Source organism: Ranitomeya variabilis, chromosome 3 (assembly GCF_051348905.1).
Source record: "Ranitomeya variabilis isolate aRanVar5 chromosome 3, aRanVar5.hap1, whole genome shotgun sequence".
In the NCBI taxonomy this organism is placed as follows: Eukaryota; Metazoa; Chordata; class Amphibia; order Anura; family Dendrobatidae; genus Ranitomeya; species Ranitomeya variabilis.
Window position 1 is genome coordinate 646,416,761 of NC_135234.1, and position 15,593 is coordinate 646,432,353.

The 15,593-nt window shown below is 42.8% G+C and overlaps 1 protein-coding gene across 1 annotated transcript in view; it reads left to right on the forward strand.

The window, feature by feature from the left end:
• LRP1 (LDL receptor related protein 1) overlaps positions 1–15,593 on the forward strand; it is a 379,537-nt gene that overhangs the window by 183,252 nt on the left and 180,692 nt on the right. Inside the window, exons 8-11 of the mRNA XM_077297715.1 lie at positions 3,909–4,131; positions 5,069–5,258; positions 13,289–13,432; positions 15,213–15,449. Coding sequence (XP_077153830.1) covers positions 3,909–4,131; positions 5,069–5,258; positions 13,289–13,432; positions 15,213–15,449 — 794 coding nt within the window. The remainder of the gene's footprint in view (positions 1–3,908; positions 4,132–5,068; positions 5,259–13,288; positions 13,433–15,212; positions 15,450–15,593) is intronic.

Genomic DNA, 15,593 nt, shown 5'->3' on the forward strand with positions numbered 1-15,593 from the left:
TAGATGCATAGTGAGCACTTATAACCCCCAGATGCTTCACAGAAGTTTATAACGCAGAGCCGTGAAAATAAAAAATAATTTTTCTTTCCTCAAAAATGATTTTTAGCCCAGGATTTTTTAATTTTCCAAGGGTAATAGGAGAAATTGGACCCCAAATGTTGTTGTCCAGTTTGTCCTGAGTACGATGATACCCCATATGTGGGGGTAAACCACTGTTTGGGCACACGGCAGGGCTCGGAAGGGAAGGCACGCCATTTGGCTTTTTGAATGGAAAATTAGCTCCAATCATTAGCGGACACCATGTCACGTTTGGAGAGCCCCTGTGTGCCTAAACATTGGAGCTCCCTAACAAGTGACCCCATTTTGGAAACTAGACCTCCCAAGGAACTAATCTAGATGTGTGGTGAGCACTTTGAACCCCCAAGTGCTTCGCAGAAGTTTATAACGCAGAGCCGTGAAAATAATGTGTTTCCTTTCCTCAAAAATATTTTTTTAGCCCAGAATTTTTTATTTTTGCAAGGGTAACAGGAGAAATTGGACCCCAAAAGTTGTTGTCCAGTTTCTCCTGAGTACGCTGATACCCCATATGTGGGGGTAAACCACTGTTTGGGCACATGCCGGGGCTCGGAAGGGAAGTAGTGACGTTTTGGAATGCAGACTTTGATGGAATGCTCTGCGGGCGTCACGTTGCATTTGCAGAGCCCCTGATGTGCCTAAACAGTAGGAACTCCCCACAAGTGACTCCATTTTGGAAACTAGACCCCCCAAGGAACTTATCTAGATGTGTGGTGAGCACTTTGAACCCCCAAGTGCTTCACAGAAGTTTATAACGCAGAGCCGTGAAAATAATAAATGTGTTTCCTTTCCTCAAAAATATTTTTTTAGCCCAGAATTTTTTATTTTTGCAAGGGTAACAGGAGAAATTGGACCCCAAAAGTTGTTGTCCAGTTTCTCCTGAGTACGCTGATACCCCATATGTGGGGGTAAACCACTGTTTTGGCACACGTCGGGGTTCGGAAGGGAAGTAGTGACGTTTTGGAATGCAGACTTTGATGGAATGGTCTGCTGGCGTCACATTGCATTTGCAGAGCCCCTGATGTGCCTAAACAGTAGAAACACCCCACAAGTGACCCCATTTTGGAAACTAGACCCCCCAAGGAACTTATCTAGATGTGTGATGAGCACATTCAACCCCCAAGTGCTTCACAGAAGTTTACAACGCAGAGCCGTGAAAATAAAAAATCATTTTTCTTTCCTCAAAAAAGATGTTTTAGCAAGCAATTTTTTATTTTCACAAGGGTAACAGGAGAAATTGGGCCCCAATGTTTGTTGCCCAGTTTGTTGTGAGTACAGTGATACCCCATATGTGGGGGTAAACCACTGTTTGGGCGCACGTCAGGGCTCGGAAGGGAAGTAGTGACATTTGAAATGCAGACTTTGATGGAATGGTCTGCGGGCGTCACGTTGCATTTGCAGAGCCCCTGATGTGCCTAAACAGTAGAAACACCCCACAAGTGACCCCATTTTGGAAACTAGACCCCCCAAGGAACTTATCTAGATGTGTGATGAGCACGTTCAACCCCCAAGTGCTTCACAGAAGTTTACAACGCAGAGCCGTGAAAATAAAAAATCATTCTTCTTTCCTCAAAAATTATGTCTTAGCAAGTAATTTTTTATTTTTGCAAGGGTAACAGGAGAAATTGGACCCCAACAGTTGTTGCCCAGTTTGTCCTGAGTACGCTGGTGCCCCAAATGTGGGGGTAAACCACTGTTTGGGCACACGTCGGGGCTTGGAAGGGAGGGAGCACCATTTGACTTTTTGAATGCAAGATTGGCTGGAATCAATGGTGGCGCCATGTTGCGTTTGGAGACCCCTGATGTGCCTAAACAGTGGAAACCCCTCATTTCTAACTTCAACACTAACCCCAACACACCCCTAACCCTAATCCCAACTGTAGCCATAACCCTAATCCCAACCCTAACCCCAACACACCCCTAACCACAACCCTAACCCCAACACACCCGTAACCCTAATTCCAACCCTAGCCCTAATTCCAACCCTAACCCTAAGGGTATGTGCCCACGTAGCGGATTCGTGTGAGATTTTTCCGCACGACTTTTGAAAAATCTGCAAGTAAAAGGCACTGCGTTTTACCTGCGGATTTACAGCAGATTTCCAGTGTTTTTTTGTGCGGATTTCACCTGCGGATTCCTATTGAGGAACAGGTGTAAAACGCTGCGGAATCCGCACAAAGAATTGACATGCTGTGGAAAATACAACGCAGCGTTTCTGCACGGAATTTTCCGCATTATGGGCACAGCGGATTTGGTTTTCCATAGGTGTACACGGTACTGTAAACCTGATGGAAAACTGCTACGAATTCGCAGCGGCCAATCCGCTGCGGATCCGCGGCCAATCCGCTGCGGATCCGCGGCCGATCCGCGGCCGATCCGCGGCCGATCCGCTGCGGATCCGCGGCCGATCCGCTGCGGATCCGCGGCCGATCCGCTGCGGATCCGCTGCCAAATCCGCACATGCCATAACCCTAACCCTACCCGTAACCCTAACCCTAGTTCTAACTGTAACCCTAGTTCTAACCCTAACCCTAGTGGAAAAAAAATATATATATATTTTCTTTATTTTATTATTGTCCCTATCTATGGGGGTGATAAAGGGGGGGGGTTTATTTATTATTTTTTTTATTTTGATCGCTGTGGTAGAACCTACCACAGCGATCAAAATGTACCTGTAAGGAATCTGCCGGCCGGCGGGCGTACTGAGCATGCGCCCGCCATTTTGGAAGATGGCGGTGCCCAGCGAGGAGACGGCCGGACACTGGGAGGATCGGTAAGTATGAAGGGGTGGTGGGGGGGTGGATCTGAGCACAGGGGGGGTGATCGGAGGACGGGGGGAGCGGACAGCAGGACGGGGGAGCGGGCAGGAGCACGGGGCAGCGGAGCACAGGACGGAGGGGACCGGACCACGCACCGGAGCACTGGGGGGGCGATCGGTGGGGTGGGGGGTGGTCACTTCAGGTTTTCCAGCCATGGCCGATGATATTGCAGCATCGGCCATGGCTGGATTGTAATATTTCACCTGTTTTTTAGGTGAAATATTACAAATCGCTCTGATTGGCAGTTTCACTTTCAACAGCCAATCAGAGCGATCGTAGCCACGGGGGGGTGAAGCCACCCCCCCTGGGCTGAAGCACCACTCCCCCTGTCTCTGCAGATCGGGTGAAAATGGAGTTAACCCTTTCACCCGATCTGCAGGAGCGCGATCATTCCATGACGCATACGCTGCGTCATAGGTCGTTTTGGCACCGACTTTCATGACGCAGCGTATGCGTCAAAGGTCGTTAAGGGGTTAAAAATTGTACTTTTGAGGCACCATAATGTTTACGGATGGCAGTGATTCCATGTAATGGAAAAAGGATCGTCTGATGATACATTCTAACACAGATGAAAGTGCCCATTCGTTTAGGGATGGCAATAATGTGCGGAAAGTGGAAACGTACCCCAGTTTGTGACATACTGTTTGACTCTTTTTCATCTCCACCAGAGCGTGACTTATTTTCCCCTTCATTAGCACTGTATATTACTGACTCTGATTAATTGCAATTAGGTTAATACGCATGTAATTAACACCAGCAGAGAACACTGGTGCCCAGTCCTTCACTTGATAAAGAGGCGTCCTGATTCCACCGCAGATAATCCTATCTATTTACTGCCATGTATCAGGATGTCGCATGTATGGTAGAGGCAGCAATGTCCTGACTTGACCCTATGCAGCCTATAGCTCTATTGTACCCAGCTGTATCTGTTCTCCAGTAATGTAGGAATGATTTGCCTTATATTTAAGAGTATAATGTATGGAAAGTATATTTATAAGGACTTGCCTTTTACAGGAAGGTATTTTTCACCGATTATGGACAGATCCCAAAAGTGGAGAGGTGTGATATGGATGGCCACAACAGAACAAAGCTGGTAGACAGCAAGATTGTCTTCCCTCATGGCATCACCTTAGATCTGGTGAATCGGCTGGTGTACTGGGCAGACGCTTACCTGGACTATATAGAAGTGGTGGATTATGAAGGCAAGAACAGGCACACAATCATTCAGGGGCTGCTGGTAAGTGAGCGTTCGATTGTTTTATACACTCGGTCACAAGCTCTTTCACTAGAAAGTATGGATTTTTTTCCCCCCTTCAGATAACACATTACCTTACAAAACATACAGGTCTCACTTAGTAAACTTTTCATAAGTTTAATGTTAGCTGTGGTATTTCTGTATATTTGGCTCCATCCTGTGACTGGTGTGTTTTAGGCTTTTTCTGAATGGTTCCATTTATGACACGCTGTCTTATGTCTCTTGTTCTTCTTTTTATTAGATGTACACCTAATGAAATAATCACTGATAGGGTTTCTAAGGTGCCTACATCACAAGGTGCTGTCATATTGTTGGGGCTGTTAGTGACTCCCTCAGCATCTCTGTGTGTATGGTGGATCCATATATACATATGGCAATAGAGGAAATATTAAAAGGATGTCTGCCCATGCCCTGGACAGGTGAGGAAGCAAAAGAGTATGCAGAACGGGACAGCATGGGATCACAGCTGATTCTTTCTGTGAGGTAAAACATTTGCGGCTTGTTTTTAAACATATTTTACCTCACAGAATGCAGTAGCTGTGTGTGTCCGTATTTGTGGTCCTTAAAAAAAACGGACCGTGTTTGGACATAAAAAAATGGACGTATGAAGGCACCTAACAGCTAGTCATTCACCCAGGGCCAATAAATCACATCCTACGATATGAATCTGGAGCACAAAAAAACCCAGGAGTCATAGTTTCTAGTAACACGGTAGATGTGTAAACATGAGCACACGATTGTCCTGATTTCACGGTCTTCATCTTGCATTTATTGTGCTGGTTTTTATTGTTGTCTTCCTGTATCAGACATGTCGGAGCAGATTTGATGTGGATGATTCAATGTTCTTTTGTATTTGGTAAGATCCCTGTTCTTATCTTTTATTCTTTATTCTAGACTTTTCCTTTTGTTTCTTCCCCAGATTGAACATTTATATGGCCTCACCGTCTTTGAGAACTACTTATATGCTACAAATACAGACCATGCCAATGCTCAGCAAAAAACCAGCGTAATCCGAGTGAACCGATTCAACAGCTCCGAGCACCAGGTAGTGACCAGGGTGGACAAAGGAGGAGCGCTGCACATTTATCACCAACGCAGACAGCCAACCGGTAAGATGTGGATGACGGTGTGGATGGTCGTCTTTACATTCTTCTGCTCATGCCTCGTATAACTTCATTCCGATGTGAAACCTTGACAAGGGTTGAACCTCTGGGGCCCTTGTGTGACATCTGGGGCTCCGACAGGCCACTTTGCTTGGTGAGGGCAATATACGAAACCTCTTGCCCGGGTGAAGAAAAGTCAAGCTAGAGCTCTGCATTGAGAAAATGCCAAAGAAAAAGGGAATACTACTTTATATTTGGTGCGAAGTGGAAATGAATCATCTTTATCGTTGCCTTATGTATGCATTTTAGGCACTTCTGCATGGCATTGATAAGCCGATAGTCTGCTGCTGATATATTTGTTGAAATGCTGTGTATTTATCATAGATTTGATCAGCGGTGAAAGCGTATGGATGAGATTTGCATTGCTGCTTCGGTAATGTGCTTCGGATTTCTGCTCTTCTAACGCTACATGAGCTTCACTTTTATAGCACTTGCAATATGGCGTGAGCTCATGAAGACAGCAGAGTATACGGAGCCTTGAACATTATATTTACAATGAATCTGTCACCATGTTTTTGCTATGCAATCTGCAAACGGCATGCTGTAGAGGCAGAGATCCTAATTCCAGTGATATGTCACTTGTTAGCCTGCATGGTTTCTTTTTGATACAATCACAGATTCCTCTACCTCAAATGTAGCAGTGTTCAGAATGCTGAGCTCTGTATAACCCCGCCCACACCATTGACTGGCAGCTTCCTGTGTACATCCACAGTGGTGGGGGGGGCGGGGTAACACAGAGCAGATGACTAGGATCCAGGACATACCTAGTCCTGTAGTGAGAATCTCCTACTGATAAAACACTGATTTTATTGAAACAGCAGCACACAGCCCAATAAGTGACACATCACAGGAATCGTTGTCTCTGCCACTACGTCATGCTGCTCTCATTGCACAGCAAAAATCTGATAGCATCCCTTTAAGAAAAGGAGAATAAGCTGTAATTGTGAAGGTAGCCAGTGTAGCACACAGCAGCGAAAGGTAATGTATAATAAATCAGCTCCACATTCTTGTAACTATGAATATCCAGGTGTGAACAGCATTGTTTCATTCCATTAGCCTAGATCTATAGAAATGGCATCACTGTGACTATTGCTTCTATCGACTACATGCAGAGTAACAACCACCACGGTGACACTTTTAGGTTACCTTTGTAATAATTCTGAATCCGTGTAATGCAGGGATTTATTGTGTTAGTAACTCTCTTATGTCAAAAGTCTGTAGTGTGAATACAAGTGGTTTATCTCGATAGTGGTTTACTTTTATTCCCTGACCTTTGCGTAGCATCAAGCTGTGACATGTGATTGTATTGTGTGACCTACAATATGACCTGCCCCGTGATAAAGCTGAAGGGAACAGAATAAGGCCTTTCCTATTAGTGTCTTTTACTGGTTGTAGGCCCCGATTCATCAGGGCCTTTGTGCGTGTTTTTTGTCTAGTTTTGTGTGTCTTGCACTTTCATCATCGTCTTTTTTTTAAGTTTAAAAAATTGTTCCATCTTCACTCCAATCCCCACCTGTGTGTGTATTTCTGAACACCAGTATTTTGGTGACAATTGTTGCCAAAAGTCACAAAAACAGTTCAAGACTGGAAGAAAGCCCAGTTTTGCCTTTGCGCAACATTCATGTATTTGAGCTATTTTGATACCAAAAGAGACAAAAACAGGAACGTGACTTAAAAACGCAAATTATGAAACAGGGCTGCAGTTCTGTAGTTAATGTGCAGTTTGCTAGGAAATACTTTTCTGTTACTTTCATGTACATTATTTATGAAGTTGACAGTTTTCCAGAATTTGGATGCTGGCAAATGTTGTTAAACGGTTTTCAGGCGGTAGATTGTATCCAGTAAACAGATTACCGTGGTTGTTCAGATATTATTCGGGCTTTTACATATTTATATTCCTTATTCTGTTATATGATGCTAAGTACTTTCCCAGGGAATGCAAGTTCATCTTGTTTTTCAAACATATTAAATTTTAATATAATGGGGGAAGTGAGAAAACACCAAAAAGGGGAAAAAGATAAGAGGGGTGGGAGGGCTATATAACTTGGTTAAAGGGAATCTGTCACCCCATTTTTTGCCTATAAGCTAAGGCCACTGCCTTCATGGGCTTATCTACAGCATTCTGTAATGCTGTAGATAAGCCCCTGATGTAACCTGAAAGATAAGAAAAAGAGGTTAGATTATACTCACCCAGGGGCGGTCCCAGGGTGGTCCGGGTCCGATGGGTGTCACGATCCGGGTCCGGTGCCTCCCATCTTCATGCGACAGTTGTTGTTAATGGCGAACCTAAGATCTAAGGAATTATGTACATAGAGTTTTTCCATCATGTCAGAGAGTTTCGGAGTATTTGGTTTCTTCCAGCAGGAAACTATAGAGTTTTTAACTACCATTAAGGTATGTCTAAAAGCGTCTCATAGACGGTCTGTATCCTCCAATCCGATGGAAAGGAGTGCGATTTGAGGAGTAAGCACACCGTTTTTATTGAGGAGCTTACTTAAGATCTGTGAGACCCTTCTCCAAAGAGGTTTGATCTTTGGGCAGCTCCAGAAGATCTGTAGCAAGTTCATCTTGTAACATGGGAGGCACAATCTGATCTACGGTAGCTGCAGCGGTGCTCTTTTGGGTGGACCTATGCATAACTGCTCAGCCAACTTGATTTTGCTGCCTTTTACCCTAACCCTGCGTGCTCCTGCTTGTGCATATGTGGTATATATTATGTTTGGTTCTTTTTATATTATTGGGTATATTCTCTATGGTGTCAGTAGGATATATGATGTATATGTAATGTGTGTGTGTGTGTGTGTGTGTGTGTGTGTGTGTGTGTGTTTATACAGGGGTTGGACAAAATAATGGAAACGCCTAACGTTTTGGCATCATAATCTTCGAACATGTGATACACATGCAAACTGTGACATATGGTAATGTTTTGTAGTTGATTATTTGTGTTATGATATGTGTATGTAAATTAACTGTTTGTTTTGCATAATTGTAAGAACATTGATGAGAACCTGATACCAATGGCAGACCTCTCGGATTTTCAAAGAGGCCAAATTGTTGGTGCTCGTATGGCAGGAGCTAGTGTAACAGAAAGTGCCCGAATGCTTGGCGTGTCAAGAGGTACTGTCTCCAAAGTAATGACTGTGTTTGAAAGAGAAGGAAAAACGTCCGCAGCAAAGCACAGGTCTGGCCGAAAGTCAAAGTTGACTGAGAGAGACCATCGGACTCTAAAGCGAATTGTGAGAGAGGATCACAAGACCACGGCTCCGGAAATCACTGCTGAGCTCAATGAACACCTACAGATCCCAGTTTCCACGAAAACTGTTCGTCAGGAGCTGCACAAATCTGGATTCCACGGAAGAGCTGCAATTAGAAAATCGCTGCTCTCAATGACAAATGTTTCCAAGCGTGTTTAGAGTGGTGTGGAAACCTCCAGAATTGGTCCCTCGAGCAGTGGAAACGTGATATTCTCAGACGAATCATCGTTTACCCTATTTCCGACCTCCGGCTGAGTGTACGTTTGGAGACAGCCGAAAGAAGCATTCCATCCAGACTGCCTTCTCCCAACCGTAAAACATGGTGGAGGTTCTGTGATGATCTGGGGTGCTATTTCGTGGAGATCCGCCGGGCCAATGATATCCCTTCATGGAAGAGTTAACAGCCGAGATTATTAAGGCATTTTGGGCGACAAAGTGCATCCAATGGTTCAAGCACTGTTCCCGGAGGGGAACGCCATCTTTCAAGATGATAATGTACCAGTTCTTAGAATCGTTAAAGCATGGCACGAGGAACATTCTAATGAAGTTGAGCATCTCGTCTGGCCCCCACAATCCCGAGACCTCAACATCATTGAGCATTTATGGTCGATTTTAGAGATTCAAGTTAGATGTCGATTTCCGCTGCCATCGTGGCTCAAAGAACTGGAGGGTGTTTTAACTGCAGAATGGGCCAAAATTCCTTTGGAAACAATTCACACCTTGTATGAATCCATACCTCGGAAAACTGAGGCTGTAATCACCGCAAAAGGTGGATCTACACCATATTAAACTAACTTTTGTTGATGTTTCCAGGTGTTTCCATTATTTTGTCCAACCCCTGTATATAATCCAGTAACTCTCTCATTGTAGACAGACATGCTCACTTCCTATGGTATATAATGTAGGGAAGATTTATTACTCATGTTTTAGAGAGGATCTTTCACCAGTTTAAAGGGAACCTGTCAACACGTTTTTTTTCATATAAAATAGGGCCGTACCTGTAAGCCCTGTGTGACAGTATTCCAGAATGCTTTATATATGTCCCCAATACGCTCTCCATAAAACCAAAAATACCTTTTATTATACCCACCTATGGTCCAGTCCAATGAGCGTCACTGGTCTTGATCGGGCGCCTCATCTCTTCCGTGTGGATGACTCGTACAACGTCATCTATACAGTGTTCTCATAGAACTCGTCATCCACACGAAGCAAAAAGACAAAAAGAGAGGAGGCACCGGATCAAGACCAGCGACGCCCATTGGACTGGACCGCCCCATAGGTGGGTATAATAAAAAATATTTTTTTGTTTTATGGAGGGAACATTGTAGATAGCATTCTAGTATGCTGTCACATAAGGCTCACAGGCGCTGGCCGTACTTTATATGGGAGACACCTGGTGACAGGTTCTCTTTAAGCACGGTAAGCTGGCCACATCATGGAATAGTGGACAAAGAACTGAGTAAAACTTATATTTTTTTTTCTTAAATTTCTCGTCTCTGATATTGGCTTTTAAAGTTTAGATTCTAATTTTCTCTTAGATCAACCAATGTTGCCAGACATTCTCACTGGTGGCCTAGACTTTTTCTCCTGCATGACGTTAACCAATCATGTGCAGCAGACAGCATAATGCATGGGGAAAAGAAAAAAGAAAACTCCCTCCAGAGAATATCGGAGCTGGCTTTCTCTGTGTGAGACATGTAACGACACACAGCTCTGTTCTCCTCACTGATCTGACTGCTGGTATCTTTTGTGATTGCAGGAAGTAGAGCGGTGCTTTGTGTCATTACAAAACCCTCTGCATCTGCAGCTCTCATCTCATGGCACTGTCAGCTTTGCTCTATTCCGGGGAATGAGAGCTACAGAAAGAACGAGACAGGGACAAGTAAACCTAGAACTTTAGCATTTAAGGCACCATTAAAGAGGGTATTAGGAGATTGATAAGAACAGCTTCTAATACTTTCTAAGGGTCCTTTTAAGTCACACCCTAGACACTTTCTAGTGAGGAGCAGAGTGTATCGAATGCACATAATTTGCATATAGGAATTTTAATGCTGCCTGGTTGTTCTTACCTTCGCCCTCACTTTCTCATTAAAGTGCAGGTTAGGCATATTACGTTGGCTTATGACAATAGATTAACATTATCGCAGCCAACACTTCTGTAAGATCTGTAGAGTGAGTAGCAATGAACCAACACCACCTTCAAAATTAAAATATAAAATATTTTTAAATTTCTTATTTCCTCAATCAAAGCTTTTCACATACTTACTTTCATATTAATTTAGAAAAGATTCTATATAAGATCGGAGGGGACCTGGCACACGGGCACCCACACAGGTCAGCGACATTAAATCTTTAATGACCATACCGGATACTGCAGAACAGCTTAAATTCTCTAGAAAATGTTGCAGACTAACATTGTAAGGCTATGTGCACACGTTGCAGAATTGCTGCGGAAATTTCTGTGGCAATTCTGCAACTTCCATGCAGAATTGGCATGCGTATTCCCACTAAACACTAGAGTTTTACAAGCATAATTAGCTTGCAGAATGCTAGCGTTTTCTAAGCGATCTGTAGCATCGCTTGGGAAATTGATTGACAGGTTGGTCACACTTGTCAAACATAGTGTTTGACAAGTGTGAACAACTATTTACTATTGATGCTGCCTATGCAGCATCAATAGTAAAAAGATATAATGTTAAAAATAGCGAGACCGCTACTTCATCACAGATCATTGTCGCAAGGCATTACTGGGAACGGGAGCATCGCGAAGAGTCGGAAGACTGCTGGGGACTCCGGAAGGTGAGAATATCATGATTTTTTATTTTAATTCTTTTTTTTTTTTCCAGGTATATGGTTCCCAGGGCCTGGAGGAGAGTCTCCTCTCCTCCACCCTGGGTACCAACCGCACATGATCCGCTTACTTCCTGCATGGTGGGCATAGTCACATGCGGAAAGTAAGCGGATCAATGCATTCCTGTATGTGCGGAATCGCCGTGATTCCGCTCAAAGAAAGAACATGCTGCGTTTTTTTCCGGAATGCAATTCCGCCGTGGAAAAAAGCGCAGCATGTGCACAAAAAATGCGGAATGCATTAAAAAAGATGTGATACTTATGTAAGCGTTTCAGGGGTTTTAGCAGACAGCTGTTTCAAGAATTGCACATGCACATTAGCCACAATGAGCAGACTCTGACCCTATAATTTCTATTGAAGCCTCTGATAATGATTAGCAAAGGTTATTGTGAAGGAAAGGGTAACATGGTCAGTTGTCAGATCTCCTATTGTGACTGTTGGACCCTGTGTCATCAGCTGTGTATGGAGGTGTTACCGGTCATTGTAAGCCTGCCTCTGATGAGAAGGAGACCATTGTAAACTCTTCCTGAAGCAACAGGAAGTTCAGAGTGTAAAATAACCCTAGTGGCCATGTGAAAAGAGATGCAAGATTGCATTGTTTTCATATCATTGTCATTAATTTAAAAAAAGGAAAAAAATAGTAATTTTTTAATTTAAGCAACAAAGAAACGTGATTTAACCAATAGGTAAATTTTCTGACAACACATTCTTTTTATTAACAGCTTCATCTCTGTCTTCACTGAGAAACCTAATTACATCTTATACATTGTTCTAGTAGTACTTCTAGTAATTAAATACTGCAGAGCGGAAAAATTGCTATATACGGTAATACAGGATGCAAGTCATATAAAAGAAAGAAATCCTGTTATTTCTCATGTGTACACAGAGATGCTTTTTGACAGTTACACTTGAAAGGGAACTTTGTCACTGAGAAAATGCAGTACAATCTGCAAGTGTTATAGATCAGGGGGAGCCCAGTATTATTCTGAAAAAAGATTCAATTTTAAGCATTTAAACCTCTGCTCTTTGTGGGATTTTCAGTCCTATCCGTGTATGCACTGTTTGCATAAGAATGCATACAAGAGATGGCTGTGAGCCACTGAAAAAGCCCAGAAAGAGCAGAGCTTTAAATGAGCAAAAACTTTTATCATAACATTATATATCAACTTACTCAGCTCCACCTGCTCCGTTACATTGTGCCTCCAGATTAGACTGGATTTTCATGGTGTCCGATTCCCTTTAAATTGTTATTCTCAAGTTGTCTCTTGAGCAGCACACAACTCGGCAGTCTCCTTATTTCCTGGTTTCTGGCGGGGTAGGCTCTCCTCCTTGAGTGACAGTTCTGGTGAGCAGCAGAGCTGTGGTGTTAGTAGAACTATAAAGCTCAGCACAAGCTCTGCCAGTTAGACAGGATGTGAAAGGGAGGGGTAGGGTGTTCATATAGAAATCAATGAGCTGGTGAGAGCTGACTGGGATGTAAGGAGTTAACCCCCCCCCTAGTATTTAACTACTGTGCACACTAGCCTGGTTTTGGGCAGGCACATGTTGCTGAGCTCCATGGAAACCAGCTGTACAGTATGAAAGAAAAAAGCTCTCATTGCAGGAGAATGACAGCAAATATAAAAAGCAAGTCAACTGCAAACTTGCTTATTTTCATGCTAACAAATTAAAGCAAGTTAATAATTTGATAATACTGCTATCAGTGTTGGTCTGGACCTGAAATGTTCATATATATTGTGGTAATCCAGGCTTTTGTTGCCATTATGTGATGTCCCTATACGGGGGCAGTTCTGTGTACCAGATCTTGTAATGTACGTGTTATCATCAGATCCCTCAGTGCAATGATTACTTTCTCTTGCCTTTCCTTCCAGTCCGGAGCCACGCCTGTGAACTGGATCAGTACAAGAAGCCTGGAGGATGCTCAGATATTTGTCTTCTTGGCAGCAATCACAAAACCAGAACATGTCGATGCCGATCCGGGTTTAGTCTTGGCAGTGATGGCAAGTCGTGCAAAAGTAAGGCAGATGCATTCTATTTAGGCTGCTAGTCTGTCAGTGACATTGACATTTGTTTTCATGCATATTTAACTTTTCATTTCCTAAACATGTTCATGACTGTTCTGATATTCAAACATTTCCTGTTTTTAATCTCTTAATCTCTGGTTTTCTTATTGTTGGAATGACTGATGCTCGAGTGCGCTGCTCATGGTTACATATACTGGCCTGATGAGCTGCTCATTAGAGGGATTGTCCATCTTTGGGGAACAGTTTTCTTTTCTCTTTGAAATGCATGTATTTTTGGCTTAAAATCGTTTTTATAATTGCGTTTCATTCAAAATATTTACTCCTTTTGCCGTTTATGGCCTGTCCTATTGCACTGTTTATTGCAGATTGTTACCTGGGTTAACTGAGAATCCATCAGTAAGCTCTTTCTGACAGTCCAATGAGAGAGTTTTTAACAGACCACATCAAAGTTAAATGCTAAGAAACAAGGAGCCTTTAAAAGGAAAACGGTGCAACAGTTAAATTGACCGAATTGCAAAAATAATTTTTTAACCTCAAATACATGTATTTAAAAATATAAATAAATAAATAAAACCATTTTCCCTAGAGGTGGGCAACACCATACTTATCTTTGTATGGCTGGACCATTGTACAAAATACCAGTTTCCTCATAGATTGTCAGCTCTTGCCAAAGGGCCCTCGCTCCTTACATTTCAATGATTGATTGGTTTATTAAGACCCTTTTACACGTGGTAATGATCGTTCCAACTAACATTTGTTCCTGATAATTTCCCCTTTGTGATCCTGCCCAGCAATCAAGGCCAAATGAGAAAATGCTTGTTTCTGGCTGGTTGCATCTCTTACTTGGGGATATATCTGATCTGGTCTTCAGCGCCACTGGTGTAAGCAGAGGATGTTCTGTCGCCTCTGATAAAATGAAGCGTTGCAAATGGGCGCAGAAACCCGACGATCATCATTTTCCTACTGACATTGGCATACGAAGGCTTGATCTTGTTTGTGGGATGAATTGTAGATTTTTATGACACCCTTCACACACACACACACATATATATATATATATATATATGTGTGTGTGTATATATATATATATATATATATATATATATATATATATATATATATATATATATATATATATATATATATATATTTATATTTATTTGGATCACATTTTTTTTTACTTTTTTTTATTTATTTATTCCTGATCGGGGACTTAAACCTACAATCTTTTGTTCACATATGGTATAGATTGCAATGCTGTGCTATTGCAGTATATAGAGACCATGACGTTCGTCTATGAAGCCCAGCTACAGCCTGAGCTTCACAGGAGGACTACAGTGTCGGCCATGGCATGAAATTCTGGCATTTGAATGGGTAAACAGCAGTGACCAGAGCTAGCTCCAATTGCTGCTGTTACAAGCGAATGCCTTCTGGCTAACACAGCCGGTATCTGCTGGGTATGGTGTGGGCTCAGTTCTTAAACTCTCTCCATGCACCCAGCATAGGACATACTATATGGGGAAAGGGTTAAAAAAATATAGTAAAATGTTGATTTGTTCATGTAGTATGTGTTGAATACTTTCTTTCATTTTTGAGTAAATGAACATTTTCATTGTTGACAGATCCTTTGCGGAATGTATTAATAAATGAATATCTGCCGTTACGCCGGCATTACGCTCTTGGAGGCTATTCAGAAAGACACTTAATCCTGTGCGAGGAAACCACTTTTGTACACACATCAACACTGTTAAGACGTTCTCTCTTGTTTCAGAGCCAGAACATGAACTCTTTCTGGTTTATGGCCGAGGACGGCCCGGCATAATCAGAGGGATGGATATGGGAGCTAATATTCCGGATGAGCACATGATACCCATTGAGAACTTGATGAACCCTCGAGCCCTGGACTTTCATGCCGAGTACGGGTTCATGTATTTTGCCGACACCACAAGCTTTCTGATTGGAAGACAGAAGATTGATGGAACCGGTCGTGAAAACATTCTCCAGGAAGGTGAGGTGTGGTGTATCCACGCAAAGTCCAAATATCTAGAATAGGAAAATGACCAAAACCATTTTTAATTTCCCGCAGTCTCACTTTATGCATTGCACTGATTGTGCTCCACATGGAGTCAGTGGTAGAACGGCCGCAAGGCTT